The 20,252-nt window shown below is 47.7% G+C and overlaps 1 protein-coding gene across 1 annotated transcript; it reads right to left on the bottom strand.

Moving 5' to 3' along the window:
- Window positions 1-1,636: 1,636 nt before the first annotated feature.
- On the bottom strand, window positions 1,637-20,252 carry LOC114484902 (rab11 family-interacting protein 3-like; the record flags this gene model as incomplete). The annotated part of the gene is given in 2 exon segments (XM_028484260.2): window positions 1,637-3,607; window positions 19,218-20,252. Coding segments are annotated over 2 exon segments (1,059 nt in total), but the record flags the coding sequence as incomplete, so codon positions are not given.

Here is a 20,252-nt window from a genome sequence, read left to right on the forward strand (position 1 = left end):
TTGACTCTTGGGAGAACCACACCCGACAAGGGAGACTGTCCTGAGGTCCCCTCTGTGGTCAAAGAGACACTTGATAAGCAGCCAGCGGAGCCAGAGCTCCTGCCCAGAGGGTCGCTCACAGGCGCCGCCCGTGAACCCCACACACACGGGAAGCACAGCTCTGTGCTTTCCCACAGCTCAGCAAACAGGGCCACTCCGACAGCACAGAAAACAATGTATCTCCTCCCGACTCCCTTGGAGTGCTGCTCCCAGGAAAGCACCATCACCTGGACTGTGGACAGCTGAGCAGGAGAGCCAGCTCCTGCACACAGCCCTGCCTAGCCTCTGCTCCTCTGCAAACAGCAGCAGCCTTCACGAGAAGTTCCCAAAAAGGACAGGAAAAAGTGCTTTAATTCAAAGTATGTGCACCCCCGGCCCCCCATTCTCTCCCCAAGTACCCCTCACACTGACTGGGCCTGGGCGAGGCAGAGGGGCAGGACCCAGGAGGGAACCTCCATGGTGACCGCCACAAAGGAAGCCTGTGCCCAGGCCCAAGCACTGACTTTCAAGCCTGACCAAAAACATACTTGTTTACTGATGACTTAAAAAGACCACAAAGGCCCCACTAATACACCCAGCTAGCAAGCCCCAGTCACCCGTCACCACAGCACTGGGACTTTCTCCCCAGGAGGCAGCGCCCCAAAGTGGAAAGTAATGGGACTTTGGGTCTGACAGCTCCAGGTTCAGATGCAGCCTCTCTCAGCAACTGTGTCTTCTCAGAACGGCTCCGCAACGAGCTCCTAGTCTCACCCTCGACACACCTGCTCGGGCAGGACAAGGGTTTTCCCTCACAGCCAAGCTCTCCACCTCTGTTCCTGGTCCCACACCAGAGAGTGGGACGGAAAGTGCCCACGGCACAGCGGGGCCCTCGGGTCACTGTGCAGCCAGGGTCCAGATGCACGGCTCTGGGGCAGAAGTCTCCCAGTGATGCAGCAGCACCTCCTGGGCCCTCGTTAGGGATGCAGACTCTCAGGGCCCACCCGGGACCTGCTGAAAAGGGGACCTGCTGGTGAGACCTGGCACTGTGTTCTAACAAGCCATCCAGGCCACCCGATGCCACTGCAGCTTGAGACCCTCTGAGCAGAGGGAAGAGCAGAGGTCTGGCCCCAGGAGGACTTCACGGGACCAGACAGGACAGGGCTGAAGGAGCCAAAGACCTTGTCTGCTAATATGTAACTACAGGGGATTCCCTGGTGGCACAATGGTTAAGAATCCGCCTGCTAATGCAGGAGACACAGGTTCAAGCCCTGGTCCAGGAAGATCCCACATGCCGCGGAGCAACTAAGCCCGTGCGCCACAACTACTGAGCCTGCACTCTAGAGCCTTTGAGCCACAGCTACTGAGGCCAGTGTGCCTAGAGCCCATGCTCTGCAACAAGAGAAGCCGGTGCACCGCAATGAAGAGTAGCCCGCGCTCGCCGCAACTAGAGAAAGCCTGTGCACAGCAACGAAGACCCAACGCAGCCAAAAATAAATAAATAAATAAATTTATTAAAAAAAAAAAAAAAAAAAAAGTAACTCCAACCACCATCCCCAGACTCCCCGAGACACCCACAAGCGGGAATATTAACCCCACCTCCAAAAAACAGTGCCATGTAGGGACCCTCCTATTTCATAGGTTGTGAATCTGAACCTGGATTCCTCCTTCCTTAAACACACAATCAAAAGGCAGACTGTGTTATTACATCACAGGAAGAGGGCCCGGGGCCAGTGTGTATGGCTCAGGACAGAAGAGAGCAGGGCAGGGCGAAGTGCTCCAGCCCATGCATGGCGCCACCAACTGGGCACATCCCAGCTCACAGGAGAGTCTGTGTACAAAATCTCTTTGTAGTGGAAACTACGGAGTATCAGACATAAGGGATTATTTTATTACCATTACAGGAAATTTCAAATCCATATTTAATTTTTGTGACTTGTCTATCTGTGGGTCTTTAAATAAACAAGCAGCATTTTCTCAGGGAGGGGGTGCATGTGGAGACAGGACACGCTCCACTGTCAACAGCAACTGGAGGAGATTTCATGTCCTAGGATGTACACTTCTGGAACATTTGTTTCTTCAGTAATGGACAAATATGACTTCAGTCATCAGGAACATGAAAGGCTGAAGGAACACGGACCCAAGCTGATCTTCTCAGGTCTCAAGAGGCTGGATGAGGAAGAAGGTGGGAGGGCATGGACAGAGCTCGCCTCCCCAGCTGTGCCGCCCAGACTCAGCACACAGCATCTTTAGAAGTGAGTCTGTCTTTCCTTAAGGGATAGAAGGGTCTCACCGTGTCTCTTGAGCAGCTTTGTGAGGAAGATGCATATCCAACTTTCTGAGAAACCAGAGGCGGGACGCTGGGGCAAAGCAAGGGGCTCTCTTCCAGCAAGAGGGCGTCCTTCAGGAAGTTAGAGTGCCAGACAGGCCACGGAGCGCCCACCATCACCTGTCCTCAGGGGAGAGGGGAAGGAGGCGGAGAAAGGAGCCGCCTGGTCTACCTCTCCCTGCACTTCTGGCTTCCACAGAAACCAGTTTCATCCCCAATATGGTATCCCAAGTCTTTTGAGCCACTTCGTAAGTTTTCAATACAAAGAAAAGGAACACAGCAAGGTAAGGTCCAGAAACTTTTTAAGCAGTTCTCAATTTTTGAAACTATTTACAAGCTCACCACATGTAACATTAATAATACAACATAATAACACTTAACACGTAACCAGGTAAATGTAACATGGTTTTGGAGCATGACTATACTTAGGAAGTCAAAAGGGTAACACTGAATATGCTACTCATACATACAGAATTGGAAACAGGAGATTCTTAGGAGGCAGAATACATGTTTTTCACAAAATAGAAATTAATTAAAAATCAACCAAAGGAAAAAATAGGGTCTGATCTGTTGAAGGGTCCCAAATAATGAGACATGGCAAAAACAAACACACAGAAACCACAGACAAGAAACAGAGCCTCCCTTTAAAAGAAAAGTATTTACTCTTCCTACCCAATTTCAAACAGCCCCCAAACCATTAATTCCTAGAAGGCAGGAAATGTGTTCCTGATTTCTTTTGGCAACTCCCCCTAAAAGGCCAGCACTAGCTTCCTGCACACACCGCCCCAGGGCCCTTGAGCCACAAGCCATAAATATACATGCAGCTTTTTAAAGTTCCTCTAGGGTGTCCCAAAAGGAATTAAAATCTAGAGAACACAGCTCTACACACAGTGAGCCCTCAATCACTCAGAGTACCCCCCCACCCCGTGTCAGCACCACACCTGCCCTATTCACTGCTCACAAGCACCTGTGAAACAGGCACTGCCAGGACCCTCACTTGGAACTTGGACAGAGGCCTGGAGCAGGTGAGTATCTTGCCAGGGCCCCCAGCCTTTGGCCCTCACACCCCCTTCCTCAGCCCCCTCTGCGTTCTCCATCCTCCAGGGGCCTCAACATTCATGTTTTCCGGAGGCTTCACTGGTGACTCCAGCTGGACGCCATCGGCCACGGGTGGTCGCCCACACCACTCCCCGCTTGTCCTTGCTGACAGACCCCCATCCTGTCCGGGTCTTCCTTCCTTCATCCATGTGTGTTTGCAAATACCTGGGAGGCCCACCAGGCACGTTCATGGTGGGCAGGTGGGAATGGAGACAGAGATGACAAATAGCAGCATAAGTAAAACATGGACTTTGCTAGATGGTTTAAGTGCTAAGGGGAAAAGCAAAGTGGGGAAAGCGGAACAGAGAATGCTAGAGGCAAGGAATGGCCTGTTAGTGCAGGGGAGGCCCAGCAGGCAAGACTGCCTGGAGCCAGGCCAGCAGAGTGATCCTGACTGTTCAACCAGTGGTTCTCACAGGCCTCACCCTGCAGAGTGAATGCTGTGTCCCTAACAAGGCTCTGGGCCCTGCTGCCAGTCCAGGGACCCTACTTGCAGGGACCAGCCCGGGGAGTACCTACAAGCAAACTGGCCAACAAAGGGGAGGGGGGCCAGTGGGCCTTGGGAAGACTGGGGGAGAGTTCCTCAGACAGAAACAGAGGGACCTGGCTGCTGCAGCCCAGACAGGCAGGATCTCAGGAGGTTGTCAAGGGTCACCCGCCAGAGGCTTGTCCCGTGTGAGAGGATGCACGTTCTTCATTCTCGGAGCCTGGCTGTGTTACGTGCTGCTGAGTCCTTCTACATACTGACCTCTCAGATTCTACGTCCAGCCCATACTGGTCTCGGAGCTCCAGGCCAGAGAGCACTGGACATCCATGGAAATGCCCCCCAGACCCAGGCCTAGGCCCTCCATCCCACCCACACCTATTCGGCCACAGGATGGGACCATTACTGCCCCCTGGGGTCCCTTCTAGCCTCCCCCCGCTCCATCCCCTTGAGCACCACCTAGTCCAAGCGGTCACCAGCCTTGGCCGAACCCTTCACCGGCCTCCTGTCGGGTCTCCCCGTCCACCCCTGTCCTCTCCAAACAAACCATCTTCTGGAAGAGTCAGTCTCATTTCCGACCCTTCTCTACTTAAACTCCTTGGCACCTCCTTCAACCCACCCTGGGACTAAAGACCAAATCCCCTGCTAGGCCTGGCCCAGCGCCTCCTCTGCCCCCGAGGCTCCTCATCCCCCTCAAGCGCCCTCTTTCCTCCCACTCAGGCCTCTCCACAGGCTGTGCCTCCACCTAGAGTGCTCTTCCTCTCGACCCTTTGCTTCACTAATTCCGCTCAGCCTCAGTATGTAGGCTCAAGAGTTACCTCAAAAAAAAAAAAAACAAAGAAAAAAAACAGAAGAAGAAACAAGAATAAACCGACTTCCCTGAGGGAAACATTTCCAACTAGGCTGGATTCCCTGTTACACAACCTCAAACACTCTGCTTCTCCTGCGCAGCACTTGTATCAGCTTGCAACTCCTGGGGACAACCTGTCCCACGTCCTGAGGAGGGCAGGAAGCGGGCCAGCCCTCCTCACCACCATGTCCCCATGTCCCCGCACCCACGGCACCGCCTGGATGGGGAAGGTGCTCACAGACGCCATCGCACACAGGTGCTGAGTGAACGAATAACAGGTGCCCGAGCCTGAGGCCAAACCCGGGTCCCTCTGACGGTTTTGTGTCCTTGAACACGTATAACATCCACCTTATAGATGGAAAAATAGGGGCCCCAAACAGGAAAGAACACTACATCCAGAGGCCACATGCTACAGCACAAAGGACTCCTAGTGCCCTGGGCTCAGTTTCCTGGCACGTGGGTGCCAGCGCCCTGGGGTCACACTCCCAGCACCGTCCACCGCTGAGCTCCTGCAAACCGAAGAGAAGGACCTGTGGGCGGGGAGCACTGCCTGCAGGTTCTCCAGGGACTGCATTTCAGAGCCAGTAACAGGAAGCCCTCGCTGAGCAGCTGAGGTATTTCCAGAAGCACAGCCAAGGGCTTTCTGCCTCCTCTCTTTAGTACCTACTTCGGCTCCCACAGAAAAGCTCTGAAATGCCAAAAAAGCCTGAGTAAACCTCTTCCATATATCTACGACTTCAAGCCCAAGGCAATAACCTCCATTTCCCCATCACAAAAATTAGCTCTTGCTTAGAACTTAGGTACATGAAAAGTGACCCATGTGGCTGGGGGTATAGCAGCATTACTCCTAGTAGAGAAACACTGGAAAAAATAAATGCTTACCAATCACAGCACAGAAACGTAATGGAATATTCTAAGGTTAAACAACCTAAGTTCATGTTTGTGGACTCTGTCAAAATATGAAAACTTTCACACACATGTGAAATACAGACGAGAAAGGCTAAGTCAAATTATATGTTGACCCAGATTTCCCGCAGATAACATTTGGGGGAGAATGGAAAGGGGCAGCAGAGCCTGCATCTGGTCCTGTCCCCCGAGCCAGGGGACACTGACAAGTCCTGCTCTGCCTGGGTCACAGGATGATGGTGGAGCAGACAGAAAAGCCTGCAGGCAGATGCCTAAGCCTGTCCTGACAGATGCATGTCTGGGACGCTGAAGAGAGAGAAGGGCCAAAACGGAGCTAAATGCAGAACAAGGGAGCTTCTCTCCACTCCCTCCCGGAAGTCCAGGAAAACACAACTCCAGAGGCAAGGCCCCAAGGTTCCAGAAGATGCACAGGAACGGACAAGCAGGAAATTGATTAGAACAGAGAACAGAGAACACAGAGATGTAAGTGCACAGAGGGAATGCCGGACAACCCAGCACTGGGCGTCGTACCTGAAAAGAAAAGCCTGGTAGAGGGTCTAACAGGGAAGCCCCGGCAGGGAGGCCAACTTAGGAAATGCAACCACTCCCAGAGGTGGGAGGTGAGCCCCGCTGGAGCCCCAGGGTACAAGCAGAACAGTCAGACCCTGGCAGACAGGGTAGAAAGAACTGCTGACAGGTATGCAGAAAACTGAGCAAAGGGAAACATAATGTGATCACTAACTCCAGGAAAAGCAAAAGGCTGTATAAGAAAAGGAGTGTAATCACAGCACACTAAATGGGTCAGCCATCAAAAATATCTGCAGTCAAAATAAGACAAACTCAGAATGCCTACTTAGCCAAGACTGGGATTAACTGTGTTGAAAGAATGGAGGAGATGGAAGGGAAATATGTGGGTGTACCTTCCACAAGAAAAAGTCAATAAAAAGTACCTAAAATTGGAGGAAAACACGAACAGAGGAAACAGCCAGGAGCCTGGGAGCGGGAGGTGGCAGTCAGGAGAGTGCAGCTACTTTCGTCATAAGACGTGTGGTACACTATTTGACTTTTTAAACTATACACATGACAAAAAATCAAACGGAAACATAAAATTAAAATAAGTAGGGACTTCCCTGGTAGCGCAGTGTATAAAACTCCACGCTCCCAATGCATGGGGGCCGGGTTCGATCCCTGGTCGGAGAACTAGATCCCACATGAATGCCACAACTAAGAGTTCGCATACCGCAACTAAGGAGCCCGCCTGCCGCAACTAAGGAGCCCACCTGCACAACCAAGTAAATAAATTAAGAAAAAAATAAAATAGGACTTCCCTGGTGGCACAGTGGTTGAGAATCTGCCTGCCAATGCAGGGGACACGAGTTCGAGCCCTGGTCCAGGAAGATCCCACATGCCGCAGAGCAACTAAGCCCGTGCGCCACAACTACCGAGCCTGCGTTCTAGAGCCCATGAGCCACAACTACCAAGCCTGCGTGCCACAACTACTGAAGCCTACGAGCCTAGAGCCCGTGCTCCACAATGAGAAGCCATAAGAAGCCAGCGCACCGCAACGAAGAGTAGCCCCCGCTTGCTGCAATTAGAGAAAGCCCGCATGCAGCAACAAAGACCCAACACAGCCGTAAATGAATGAATGAACGAATAAAGAAAGAAAGAAAGAAAGAAAGAATATAAAGTAATTACCAAACACATGTAGCAAGCTGAAGTGAGAGAGTAGCAGGGACACGTCAGGAAGAACGGGCCAAGGTGGATCGACTTCTCCGCCAGGGTCCTGGCTTCTTGTCTGTGCTTTTCTACCAGACAAAGCAGAGAGGGCAGAGGGCAGCCCGGAGGCCTCCTGAGGGGCCGGCAGAGTGGGCCCCAAGTAAACACTGGTGAAATTAATGTCCAGATAAATACAGCAGTGAGGAAAAGAGGGATGTTAAAATATGACTGGGGAGCATGGTCTTTAAAGAGATGCAAACATTTTCAAAACTCTCTGGGACAGTGGCTCTCCAAACATGACCTCAGGACCAGGGGCAGCAGCATCACCAGGAACTGTGCCAAGGAAACAGGCCCCACTCAGACCAGATCAATTAGACACTCTGGGGCGGCCCAGCAGCCAGTGTTTACAGGATCTACAGGTGATTTGGATACGTGTAAACATGTGAGATCAGGCCACAACTCAGCCACTTCAGGAATGTAAGACAGCTGTCCTCAACCAACCAGTGGTCCAGGGACCCCAGGGGACCCTAGTGTCTGAGGAAGGGGGGGTCTGCAAGATCAACGCTAGTTCTATAACATCCTAAGACGTCCTTTGCCTTCTTTCATCACACTTTCTCCCGAATGTACTGTGGAGTTTTCCAGAGGCTACATGACATAACAGATCGCTTGCAGAAGCAGATATTAAAGAAACCAGCTCTCGTCAATCAAGCCAGACATTTAAGACACTTGCCAAAATGTAAAATAATGCCACTCCTCTCACTATTTTAGAAAGCAGTTATTTTTCCAAAAAAATGCCATTAATGTTAACATGTGATAGATTATTTTTTAATGAACTAATAAAAAGATACCTTAGGGACTTCCCTGGTGGTCCAGTGGTTAAGACTCCACACTCCCAAAGCAGAGGGCACAGGTTCGATCCCTGGTCGGGGAAGTAAGATCCCACATGCCGCACCACACGGCAAAAAAAAAAAAAAGATACTTTAAATGTTTTTAGTTTTACTTTCTAATACAGCAGAGACCAACAGAAGTAACCCACATAAACAAAGTTTCTTCGGTACTCAATGACACTGAACAATGTACAGGGGTCTGAGACAAAAAGTTGATGAATCAGTGGTCTAAGGCATTGACAACCTACATACACAAGGAGTCTCCTGCCCATCACCCAAAGGTCACAATATATACTGTACCATCTTTAAAGGTTTTCTACATCACTAGCAGTGACAACAGGATCTTTGTGGCTTAAACCAACCCCACACAAGTCCATTTTGCTGCACTCTGTTGATACCTAAAACCCATAGTGAACGAACCTCAGGACCGCAATGTGCAACACCCGCCATACACACTCAAGGTATGTGTATGTACACGCTCCACAGCGGCACCCAGCCATTTTCATGACAAAACACAAAGCATAAAATACATGAAGTTGCCCTGAAATAAGAAGTTATTTTTAGGTCCCTAAGCATTTCTAAGGTCCTTTCACACATTTGTTCAAGTATGGGTTTACCCCATTTGAGTACTGTCACCAGAGAGAGGAAAGGGGCTCTCTCTAAATTCCCTTCTCAGTGAGCCTGTGGGCTGAACAAGATATTCACGCCCCTTGGGGGAGCAGAATCTCCTGATAAATAAGAATATGGTTTTATCACAAGCTATTCCTAGTGTAAGAGGAGTTTTAATTTCCCATTTCAACCCCTGTGTCAAAGAGAGGGGTCATTGCATACCCTGTGTACTCGATGAACCAACAATGCTAGACGGGGCACTGAGTCAATAAGAAGGAAAACCTGGGTGCATAGGTATAACATTCCTTTCACTTGTTTGGGAATAAAGGAGTTTTTTGTTTCTTTTTGTTGGCTGTTTTTAAGATTGATAAAAGCCACACAACCTAACATTCCCTACAAGATGTAGTGTAGATTACATCAATGAACTTTCCATATTGTATTTTTCCTTTTTATTTTTATTTTTATTTTTTATTTTTTTATTTTTTTATTTTTTTTTGTGGTATGCGGGCCTCGCTCTGCTGTGGCCTCCCCCGTCGCGGAGCACAGGCTCCGGACGCGCAGGCCCAACGGCCACGGCTCACGGGCCCAGCCGCTCAGCGGCTCTAGGCGCGCAGGCTTCAGTAGTTGTGGCTCATGTGCTCTAGAGCACAGACTCAGTAGATGTGGCATATGGGCTTAGTTGTTCCACGGCATGTGGGATCTTCCCGGACCAGGGACTGAACCCGTGTCCCCTGCATTGGCAGGTGGATTCTTAACCACTGTGCCACCAGGGAAGCCCTGCACCAGGTCTTAGTTGCAGCACTCAGGATCTTTAGTTGTGTCATGCAGACTTCTTAGTGTGGCATGTATGTGGGGGATCTAGTTCCCTGACCAGGGATTGAACCTGGGCTCCCTGCATTGGGAGCGCAGAGTCTTATCCACTGGACCACCAGGGAAGTCCCACAACACTCATATTTGAGGAGTCCAAGCAGCCGTCCTGTAGATGCCCTACAGCATGTGTCTGATTTTTTTCTCATTACTTGACTCAGGTCAAACATTTTTGGCAAGAATGTTGTCCCTTCCACTGCATCCCATGGAGGGGCATAGTCTTTCCACTACTGGGGAGTCTGAGTTTGATCACGTGCTCAAGGCGGAATCCACCAGACTTCACCAACGTAAAGAGATCTTTTCCCTTTGTAATCAATCATCACTGAAAGACACTTTAGATTGTGTGAGTATCCTGCCGTCCCGGCAGCCAACAAAATGTTTAAACCACGTTTTTTGACAACCACTGATGATCCTTGCCTGAATCAATTATTACCTTGGTGGTTGCAAAATACTGATTGCCTAAATCTTTCCGACTTTCTACCTTAACTGGCATTTGTCTATAAGAAGCCCCATGTACCCCCCTTTGGACTATCACTATGAGTGATTTTTACTCTCTGTGCCATGGACAGAGAGTAAATTAAAAATTAAAATTCAATGTATCCATGATCGTTATTCTTTTTTGTGCTCAAAATGCCCCAGATCTGCCCATTAGGAAACCATTCAAGCTGCTCTTTTTTTTGACATGTCCCCATCAATTTTTGAACACTTCCTTGCTTTCTGGTACAAGATAATCCAGGCTCACATTGAATTTTCCCTGCCCAGAAGCTGGAATACGTCATTTCTCCAAGGATCCCTGATCCCTTTAGTGGAAAATGGTATTTGGCAACCAAGATCTGGGGACTAGGTGTACTCAGTGCTACTGGGGTATCATTGCCCCTAGACCCTCTCAGAAAACAGGGTTAGGAATGTTTGTTAATCATGTATTCATACTCATACCTCCGATTTAAATCACCAGACAGCAGGGTCCTTCCTCACCTCTTCTTCACATTTCATCTCTTTCCTCCGAGAACCCTGGTTCCCAACACCAGTACCTGTGCTCATTTTATCCTAAAATACGGCCAAAGTCACTTCAGAACTACTACTCTATCAACAACAAACCTACACTGTAGTATATTTCTCTGTAGTTCTTTTTTTCTTCTAAGGAATAGAGTACTGTGTGTGTGACTGGAATTATTCTTTCTTATGTGGTTATTTTATTAATTCAATATACTTCTAGGTTCACCTGTTTCTATTTGAATTCAGTATTAGTCTTTCTTTCCATCATTGTTGTTTTACTTTTTGAACCATGCAGAATATCTGCATGGTTCAAAAAGTCAAAATTATATAAAAAGGCATACTCGGATAAGTTTCACTCCCATCCAGATCCCTTACCCCTTGCCCTCACCTACTTGGATAAGTTATTTTAATTAGTTTCTAGTCTATCCTTCCTATGTTTCTTTTTGCAAAGAGAAGCAAATATATATAGTCAAAAATTTTTTCTATTGAAGTATACTTGACTTACAATATACACATATTCTTACTTCCTCTTCTTTCTTATTTAACATTCTTTCTCCCTTTTTTTTTTCAGTCAGGCCCTTTCCTGGAGCCTCTGACTATGGAAACCTCGGACGGGTTGAGAATCAGACTAGAGGCTGAGAGGGTAGGTGAGGAGAAAAGCCTGCTCTGGGGGTCAGGAGGGTCCTTCTTCTTCCTGTCAGTTCCTCCTCCTCTGAACTGAAGACTGAAGTCCATCACTCAGTGTTCTGGACCTCAGATCTTTTTTTTTCTTTTTCTCTCTTTTTCTTTTTTAAATTGGGGTAAATTAACCATTTTTAAGCATACAGCTCTGTGGCATTAAGTACATTCACACTGTTGTATAACCATCACGATTATCCATCTCTGGCACTTTTTCATCTTCCTCAACTGAAACTCTACCTATCAAACACTAATTCCCCTCCCCCGGCACCCACAATTCTACTTTCTATCCCCATTGTTTACTCTAGCAGGCCTCCTATAAGCACCCATTCTTTCCTACTGTATAGTATGCATATTAATTTGTATCAATACTTTCTTTTTTCACTTAATACATCTTAGAAATAACTCTCTGCCAGTTCATAGGAATCCTCCTCTCTTATTTTTGCACCTGCACAGTTCTCAGTTAAGTTGATGTACCTTGGTTCACTCATTCTGGGTGGACATCTAGGTTGTTTCCATTTTTATATCACAAATAATGCTGCAATGAATAACCCCGTGCATCTGGTGTTTTGCACCTGGGGAGGTACATCCTCAGGGTAAGTGACTGGAAGTGGGACTGTGAAGTTGAGGGTAAATGCACACACAGATACCGCCAAGCTCCCCTCCAAGAGGACTGTACCACCCTGCACTCCCACAGCAATAGGAGAGCGTGCCTGTTTCCCAAAGCCTCACCAAGAGAATGTGTTCAAGCTTTTACATATATGCCAAGAGTGAGAAATGCTATCCCAGCGATTTTAATTTGCATTTATCATAAGTGAAGCTGAGCATCTTTTCATATATTTAAGGGCCATTTGTGTATCTTCTTCTGTGGAATGTCTTCATATCTTTTGTTCATTTTTCTATCAGCTTTGGTCTCCTTTCCTTTTGACATTTAAGAGTTTTTATATCAGCCTTTTATCTGTGATTCACATGTTTTTAAAAAATCTTACTGAGAGCTCCTACTCCAGAACACTGGGGCCAAAGAGGTGCCCTGGGCTGACTGTGCTTCCCGCTTCTCCCAGATGAAGACCTGTGCTCCTGTGCGGGCGTGGTCAGGAGCTCCAGGATGGACCTGACACAGAGCCAGCCATCAACTCTGGCAGAGCCAGGAGGCCAGCCATCCTCTGCTCAGATCTCTCCTGCAACCCACACCTTTGAACCATCCTCATCTGTTTATCAAGTGAGAAAAATATTCTCACTGGTTGAAGTTTTTAAAGGTACTTTAGTAGGCTTTCAAAGGAAATGCTAATCTCTCTAATCAGTGTAAATTTTTATTTACTTTTATTGTGGCTCAAGCAATCTATGAGTAAAATTAAAATTTTTTACCATTTAAAAAAAAATTTTTTTTGGCTGTGTTGGGTCTTCGTTGCTGCACGCAGGCTTTCTCTAGTTGCGGGGAGTGGGGGCTTCTCTTGTTGCAGAGCACAGGCTTTAATTAAGCACGCGGCTTTCGGTAGTTGTGGCATTCGGGCTCTAGAGCACAGGCTCAGTAGTTGTGGCTCACGGGCCCTAGAGCACAGGCTCAGTAGTTGTGGCGCACAGGCCTAGTTGCTCCGCAGCATGTGGGATCTTCCCGGACCAGGGCTTGAACCCGTGTCCCCCGCACTGGCAGGCAGATTTGTAACCACTGCGCCACCAGGGAAGCCCTGAAAAATAATTTTTAATACTTCCTTCAAGACTTTTATTTTCACATGGATAACTTTTACCCAGTTAAAATCGTGGTATACATACAATGAATTTATATACGACTATTCACTTATATCAGAAGTGATAATCTAAGCTACTCTGGAGACTTTGCAATTATCATAAAATTACTTTCAATGGCCACCTAAACAGTCTTCAGTGGGTGCCTAACCCTTTTGTCTGATATTTCGATTATAATTAATGTTTAGACCCTGTGCCCAGAATTTAAACGAAATAAGTGTTTGAAAAGGAAGCAACCCCTAACTTGGTGCTCTTTACAATGTGGTCCGTGTAGTCCACATGGAATTTAATTCTTCCTAAATGTTAGATACTACAATAGAATAATCCCACATGACTCTGAATCTCCCTGAAGACAAGTAAGCCTTACGCTTCCATTAAAGTACAGCTGGCTGTCCGTATCTGTGGGTTCCACATCCACTGATTCAACCAAGGATCAAAAACATTTTGGGGGCTGGGGCTGGGGGGACTTCCCTGGTGGTCCAGGAAAGTTAAGACCCCGCACTTCCACTGCAGGCGGTGTGGGTTCAATCCCTGGTTGGGGAACTAAGATCCCACATGCTGTGCAGAGTGGCCAAAAAAAAAAAAAAAATTGGGGGAAAGAAATTCCAGAAAGTTCCAAAAAGCAAAACTTGAACTTGCCACCTGCTGTCAACTATTTACATAACATTCACCCTGTATTTACAACTGTTTATGTAGCATTTACATTGTCTTAAATATTATAAGTAAAACAGAGATGATTTAAAGCATATAGGAGGAAAAAATTATAAAACAAAACAAAATCAAAGGCGGTGTGGGTTCAATCCCTGGTTGGGGAACTAAGATCCCACATGCTGTGCAGAGTGGCCAAAAAAAAAAAAAAAAATTGGGGGAAAGAAATTCCAGAAAGTTCCAAAAAGCAAAACTTGAACTTGCCACCTGCTGTCAACTATTTACATAACATTCACCCTGTATTTACAACTGTTTATGTAGCATTTACATTGTCTTAAATATTATAAGTAAAACAGAGATGATTTAAAGCATATAGGAGGAAAAAATTATAAAACAAAACAAAATCAAAAAAATCAACAGAACATTGTAAATCAACAATGTTTCAATAAAAAATATTATAGAACAAAAAATAATAAAGTATATGGGAGGATGTGTATAGGTTATATGCAAATATCACACCATTACGTATAAGCAACTAGAGCATCCATGGATTTTGGTATCCAAGGGGGGTAAGTCCTGAAACCAATCCTACCCTCCATACAGATGGACGAATGTATACATCTGAGATCTTCAATTTTAAAAAACAGGTCAAAAAGCAGGTTCAAAACAACAGACATGGAATTATACCATTTTTGGACAATGAAGCATTATTACATATATTTTAATTTACACATTAAATACTTAAATAGTTATCTCTGGATGGTGGATTACAGGTGATTCTTATTTTTATATTTTGCTTACTGGTGTTACTTACTTTTATTTTTTTAAACAATGAACATCTGGGACTTCTCTGGTGGTCCAGTGGCTAAGACTCCGTGCTCCCAATGCTGGGGGCCCGGGTTCGATCCCCGGGCAGGGAACTAGATCCCACATGCCGCAACTAACAGTTCGTATGCTGCAACTAAAGATTCTGCACACTGCAACTAAAAGATCCCCCATGCCGCAATGAAGGTCCCCCATGCCGCAACTAAGACCAGGAACAGCCAAATAAATAAATAAATAAATAAACATTTAAAAATAATAATAGAAAATAAACAATAAACATCTATAAAAATAATTTAGCTTCTACCCAATATGACCTCAATTGTGTACTTCTATACAGTTATGTGTGTGTGTATACAAAAAAGTCTGGAAGGAAATGCACAAAATGCTAATGCTGTTTTTCTCATGATAGTGGGATTATTGGTCATTTTTTGTTTTATATTTTATAACACTCTGTTTTCCAGTTTTTAAAAATAATAAGCATGTGTTACTTTTATACTATGAAACAGGCATTTTTTTAAGACACTAACAAAATTGCCTGGGATCCAAGCACAGAAAGGAACGTCATCTGCCTTTTAGCAATTCCTCCGACACACAGACCCAGACACACGCACACCACCAACTCTCACGTGCACCTGCTCCCGCACGCACACTCATTCTCTCTCACACACACGCAAACCCAAGACTAGGACAGAAACTGGAAAGGAAACTGAAGCAACTAAAAGGTGTGGCCAAACGTCCCCAGGGAGTTCCAACTGCCCACCAGCAGAGGAATGGAAAGGAATGAAAAGCAAGGAGACCTTCTGTGCATTGACACCTCCTCCAGCAGCCTCCTTTTGCAAGTGCTGAGGAGGATGGACAGGGCCCACAAGGTTACTGAAGGGCATTCACGGCTCCAACGTGCAGTGCTCTCTGGAAAGGACCCGTGACTGTTAAAATGTAAATGCTTAAGTGAGTGTTATACTGTGAAAATAATCTTTACAATTATAATTAATTCCTTTGAAAAATAACACCAAAAGAAATGAATCCTTTCTCACAATACTCTCACAGTTTATTTTACAATTTCTGCTTTATGATAAGTTGGTGATGACTACAAAAGCATCAGTCCTTTCAGTACGAAGGGGTCACGTCAACGAGGAATCTTCATAGACAGTCAAGGCCTTAAAGGTAACCTACTGCAACTTCAGAACTAGTGCCTGGGCACATCTGACTATAAATTCCTGGTCAAGAAAATACAACCAGAAAGCTCTGCTGTAGTCTTCTTTCCCCTTTCAATTCCTGCCAACACTGCGTTCTATTACACCACACCTGATCTATCACCAGATGAGGTAATGAGAGCCAAACACACCATGACATTGCTAAAGAAAGAGGGACACAAAAGCCGTCTGTATTATGAATGGGAACTGCTTCTATTAAAAATTCAGATAATCCACTTAAATAATTTAAAACACTTCCTTCATAAGCAGATTACATAAAAGATACTGAAAGTTCTACCTTTGAAAATTTGACAATAATCAAGATAATTGAGTTGTGATCATCAAGGACAGTAATGTGACCGGCCTAAGAGACGCATGAACTCAGTATTTTGAAATCTCAAGGTGGAAAGTACAGCAACTTATGGTCTTTATTGCTGTTATCCAGCTTATCCAAACTGTTCCTACAGTTAAAAAAAAATCATAAATGTTTAAAAAAGAATTCTTATCTTTTAGAGATATATACTGAAATATTTATGGGTGAAATGATATGTCAGGTATGTGCTTCAAAAGTAATCTGGGGGTGGGGAGTAGGGAGTTCACAAACGAACCAAGACTTCGGAAACTGTGCAATGGCTTGGGGGCAGGTAGAGTGTTTCACTAGACTATGCTCTCTACTCTTATGTATGTTCAATACTTTTCATTTTAAAAAATTAAAAATATTGAATATTTATCATGAGGTAGAATTCTTCACTTTTCTCTAAATTATTTCACTATCAAGGAATATTTCTTCTCTTTGCTCCTCTCTAATGTATTCTGACACTGGACTTGGAAAAGCAAGACTGAGTCATAATAAAGGCTAGCAAAGTTTACACAGACACAAAAATTAACCTTTTGCTACACTGTTAATTATCTGCTCCAAAACAAGAGCTCTCCTCCACCATCCCAGGAAGCCTGTCCAAGTCTGGTACTTAGATCACATTCAGCATTGCTTCTTCCTGAGAAGTCTGGGACAGCAGACGGAAGGGGCAATGCCACAGGAGATCTCCCTCACTTGCCCATCCCCACCAAATCCTGAGTCATCCTGGCCTTACCCCCAAACTTAAAATTCCACCAGGGGCTACCAGAACAAAGAATGTTGACTCATTTCTACTTTGTATTTAGAAAAAGCTCAGCCCCAAATAACAACCCAAATTTTTTCCCACTGTGATCAGTAAGAATGATACAACAAAAGGTGGTTCTCAAATGAAAATGGTTTTATGAAAGTCAATAAGATGAAACTTTGTGGGATTATTTAAGGGTACCAAACCTAGGAAGTTGAGAGCCACCTAAACATTATGAGCCCAGAAAACCTAGGTGTAGTCCCTGTTATTGCACTGACAATCTGTGAGGCCTTGGAAAGTAACTTAACCTTTATGGGCCTCCAGTTTCTTACCTGTAAAGTGGGATGAATCCCTTCTGCCTCCTACCACCTCAGAGAAGGGTTGATGATCCAGTGAAAACATAAATGAGCCTCATATAAGCTATAAAACACTCTATTAAGAGTCAGATTATGGTAAAGAAGAACAAATGTGCCACTTTCCTAACATTCCTGATTGGTGTAATGAGGAAGGGAATGTTTGTAGAGAAGACACAACACACTAATGAGAAACAGCCAAGGATACCCAAGGTGCTCTCCAGCCGAGGGGCAAGAAGCAAAAGCATCAAAAAAACTTAGACCAGGACTCCCCTGGTGGCGCAGTGGTTAAGAATCCACCTGCCAATTCAGGGGACACAGGTTCAATCCCTGGTCCGGGAAGATCCCACACACTGTGGAGCAACTAACCCTGTGCGCCACAACTACTGAGCCTGTGCTCTAGAGCCCACGAGCCACAACTGCTGAGCCCACGTGCCACAACTACTAAAGCCCGCATGCCTAGAGCCCGTGCTCCCCAACAAGAGAAGCCACCGCAATGAGAAGGATGCACACTGCAACGAAGAGTAGCCCCTGCTCACCACAACTAGAGAAAGCCCACGTGCAGCAACAAAGACCCAACGCAGCCAAAAATAAATAAATAAAAAATAAAATATTTTAAAATTTATTAAAAAAAAAAACAAACAACTTAGACCAGCAATCACAATCCATACTAACCATACAGGAAACTGTCAGTCACGTATCTCTCTCTCTACCCATTACACTAAGAGATGGAAGACCTGTCCTGAGCAATGTCTTCAACCCAGGGCTAAACAGGAGCTCACACTGACCTAGACGCCAACATTCAGGATGCCCACAGGGACATGCCCACGCTGAAAACTCAACAAGAAGCCCTGACTCAGGACGACCCAGTTCTTTACATGACAGCTCAATGGACACTGTGAATACTCAGGGGGCACACAGATCCTTTATAAAGGTTCTTAATGTTATGGCAGACACCCTAAATAGCAGGTTGTCAATTTTACCTCTTGGCTTAAACATGCATATGTACCTGAACACCCACTTAACAAATAACCACATGTATGAAAAGTCAATAAAATACAGAAACTAGCAGATTAACCTTTTGTTATTTCCCACTACTAAGTAAAATATTTAAAAATGAACACCAGTAACCTATTTGATGTCTATTTGGGTTAACAGCAGAACATACACAGCCCTGCTGCTGTCTCCACATAAACTTTCATAAGTGCTGAGATGGGGGAAGGCCTGGATCTTGAGGCCCACCTTCTCCCTGCAGCCCTGGGAGCTGCACAGGACTCCTGTCACACTGCCCTGTGCATTCCCGTCACCTGTCTAGCACCTCACCTGTCCTACAAGAGTGGAGACGGCCCTGATGGAGTTCTGCTCGAGTTTGTATTCACCACTGTGCTCTTAGGCTCATTCCCCTCCCTCTGGGGTTCATCCCTTTCCCTTCCGCACAGAAGGTATGGAAATAACCGTTTTTCACGTTCACTGTCTCCCCAACAACGAATCTACCTAAAACATAAGCCAAACATACACAGTAAAGTAACTGTGCTCAAAATAGATTAACATGATCTTAAGCGTCCAAGTGCACCCTGGCCTTTGCAGACCGAAGAAGTGAATTACTTCAGCCAAACCAGACCTGGGCCCTCAGCTGGGGGAACCGCTGGCACGTCTCCATCCAGGGGGCACTTTTATCCGGCAGCCTAGGGGCATGTCCCCACGCCAGGAGCTCCTCTCAATTTAGGAAAGATCAGCTTGTGTGGCTTGGGATGGCAGGGAAAGAAACTGACTCCTGGGAATAGAACCTCTTTAAAGGGGGAAGAGGTGCTTCAGCGAAATTCAACCAGAGGTGAGAGCAGAAGAAGTGAATCAAAAGAGAACGCGGGACCTGCACTCCGCGAACACCGCGCGGGGCCCGTCTGCCACACTGCGAGTTACCTGTTCTGCCCCATAGACGGTGGCGAACTGGACGAAGTCTTCGATGCGGACGAAGCCGTCCCCATCCCCGTCCAGGGCATCGAATACGGCTCGGAGGCGGGGGCCGTCCTCCGGACACCCCGCGGGCTCGCTCGTTAGGGGGCGGGTCTGGCTAAAGTCCGAGGGCCGGTCCGGGTCCCCGGGACCCAGCTCCAGGGCCGGCTCGCCCACCGCGGGGGACGCGAAGGAAGGAAAGAAGTCGACCTCGCCCCTCAGGTGATGGCTGCGGCTGAAGTCCTGCGCGCGGACAGACGCGCTGTGCGGGGGGCCGTCACCCTCCGGCTCCGTCGTCCAGGAAAAGAACGGGCCGAGTTCCGGCAGCGGCGGGTCGGGGTCGGAGTCCCGGCTCGAGCGCTGCGGCCGCCGCTCCCGCCCTGGAGCTCGCCCAGCATCCGCGCCGGCCGCGAGGTCCTGCGGGCCGAGCCCAGGGAGCGGGGCGGGGGCGGCGGGCGCTCCGGGCCCACCGGGCTCTGGGTAGGGGCCCGGGCCGCCCGCTGGGGAGGCCGGCCAGCTCGGGTCCATCTTCATGGGCGCGCCCCCAGCCGCGGCGCGGGCCCGCGAGGCCAGTGGTGCGGCGGGCGGCGCGGGCGGCAGACAAAGGCGCTCAGGGCGCGGCGGCGGGCGCGGGCATCCCCGCGGCGGCGCGGGCGGGCGCGCGCGGGGCGCCCGGACTGCTCGGGCTGGCGCTCGGGCCCTGCTCCGCCCTCGCCCATCTTCGCGACGCGCCTCAGCTGTCCTCGGCCCGGCGGCGCGGCGGGCGCGGGCCCATGGCGGCTGCGGGCGGCCGAGGGAAGTCGAGGGGGAGGGCGGGGAGAGGACGCCGAGTAGGGGGACGCCGAGGAGAGGACCCTGAGGAGGAGGAGGAAGACCCTGATGAGGAGGACGACGCGGAGGTGGACGCTAAGGGGAACGCAGCCTAGGCGGACGACGAGAAGGCATCCGAGGTACCGGAGCGCACGCCACCGCCCTCGTCCCGCCCTCCGTTTCGGCCTGACG

This window comes from Physeter macrocephalus, unplaced genomic scaffold, assembly GCF_002837175.3.
Source record: "Physeter macrocephalus isolate SW-GA unplaced genomic scaffold, ASM283717v5 random_152, whole genome shotgun sequence".
NCBI classification, from domain to species: Eukaryota; Metazoa; Chordata; class Mammalia; order Artiodactyla; family Physeteridae; genus Physeter; species Physeter macrocephalus.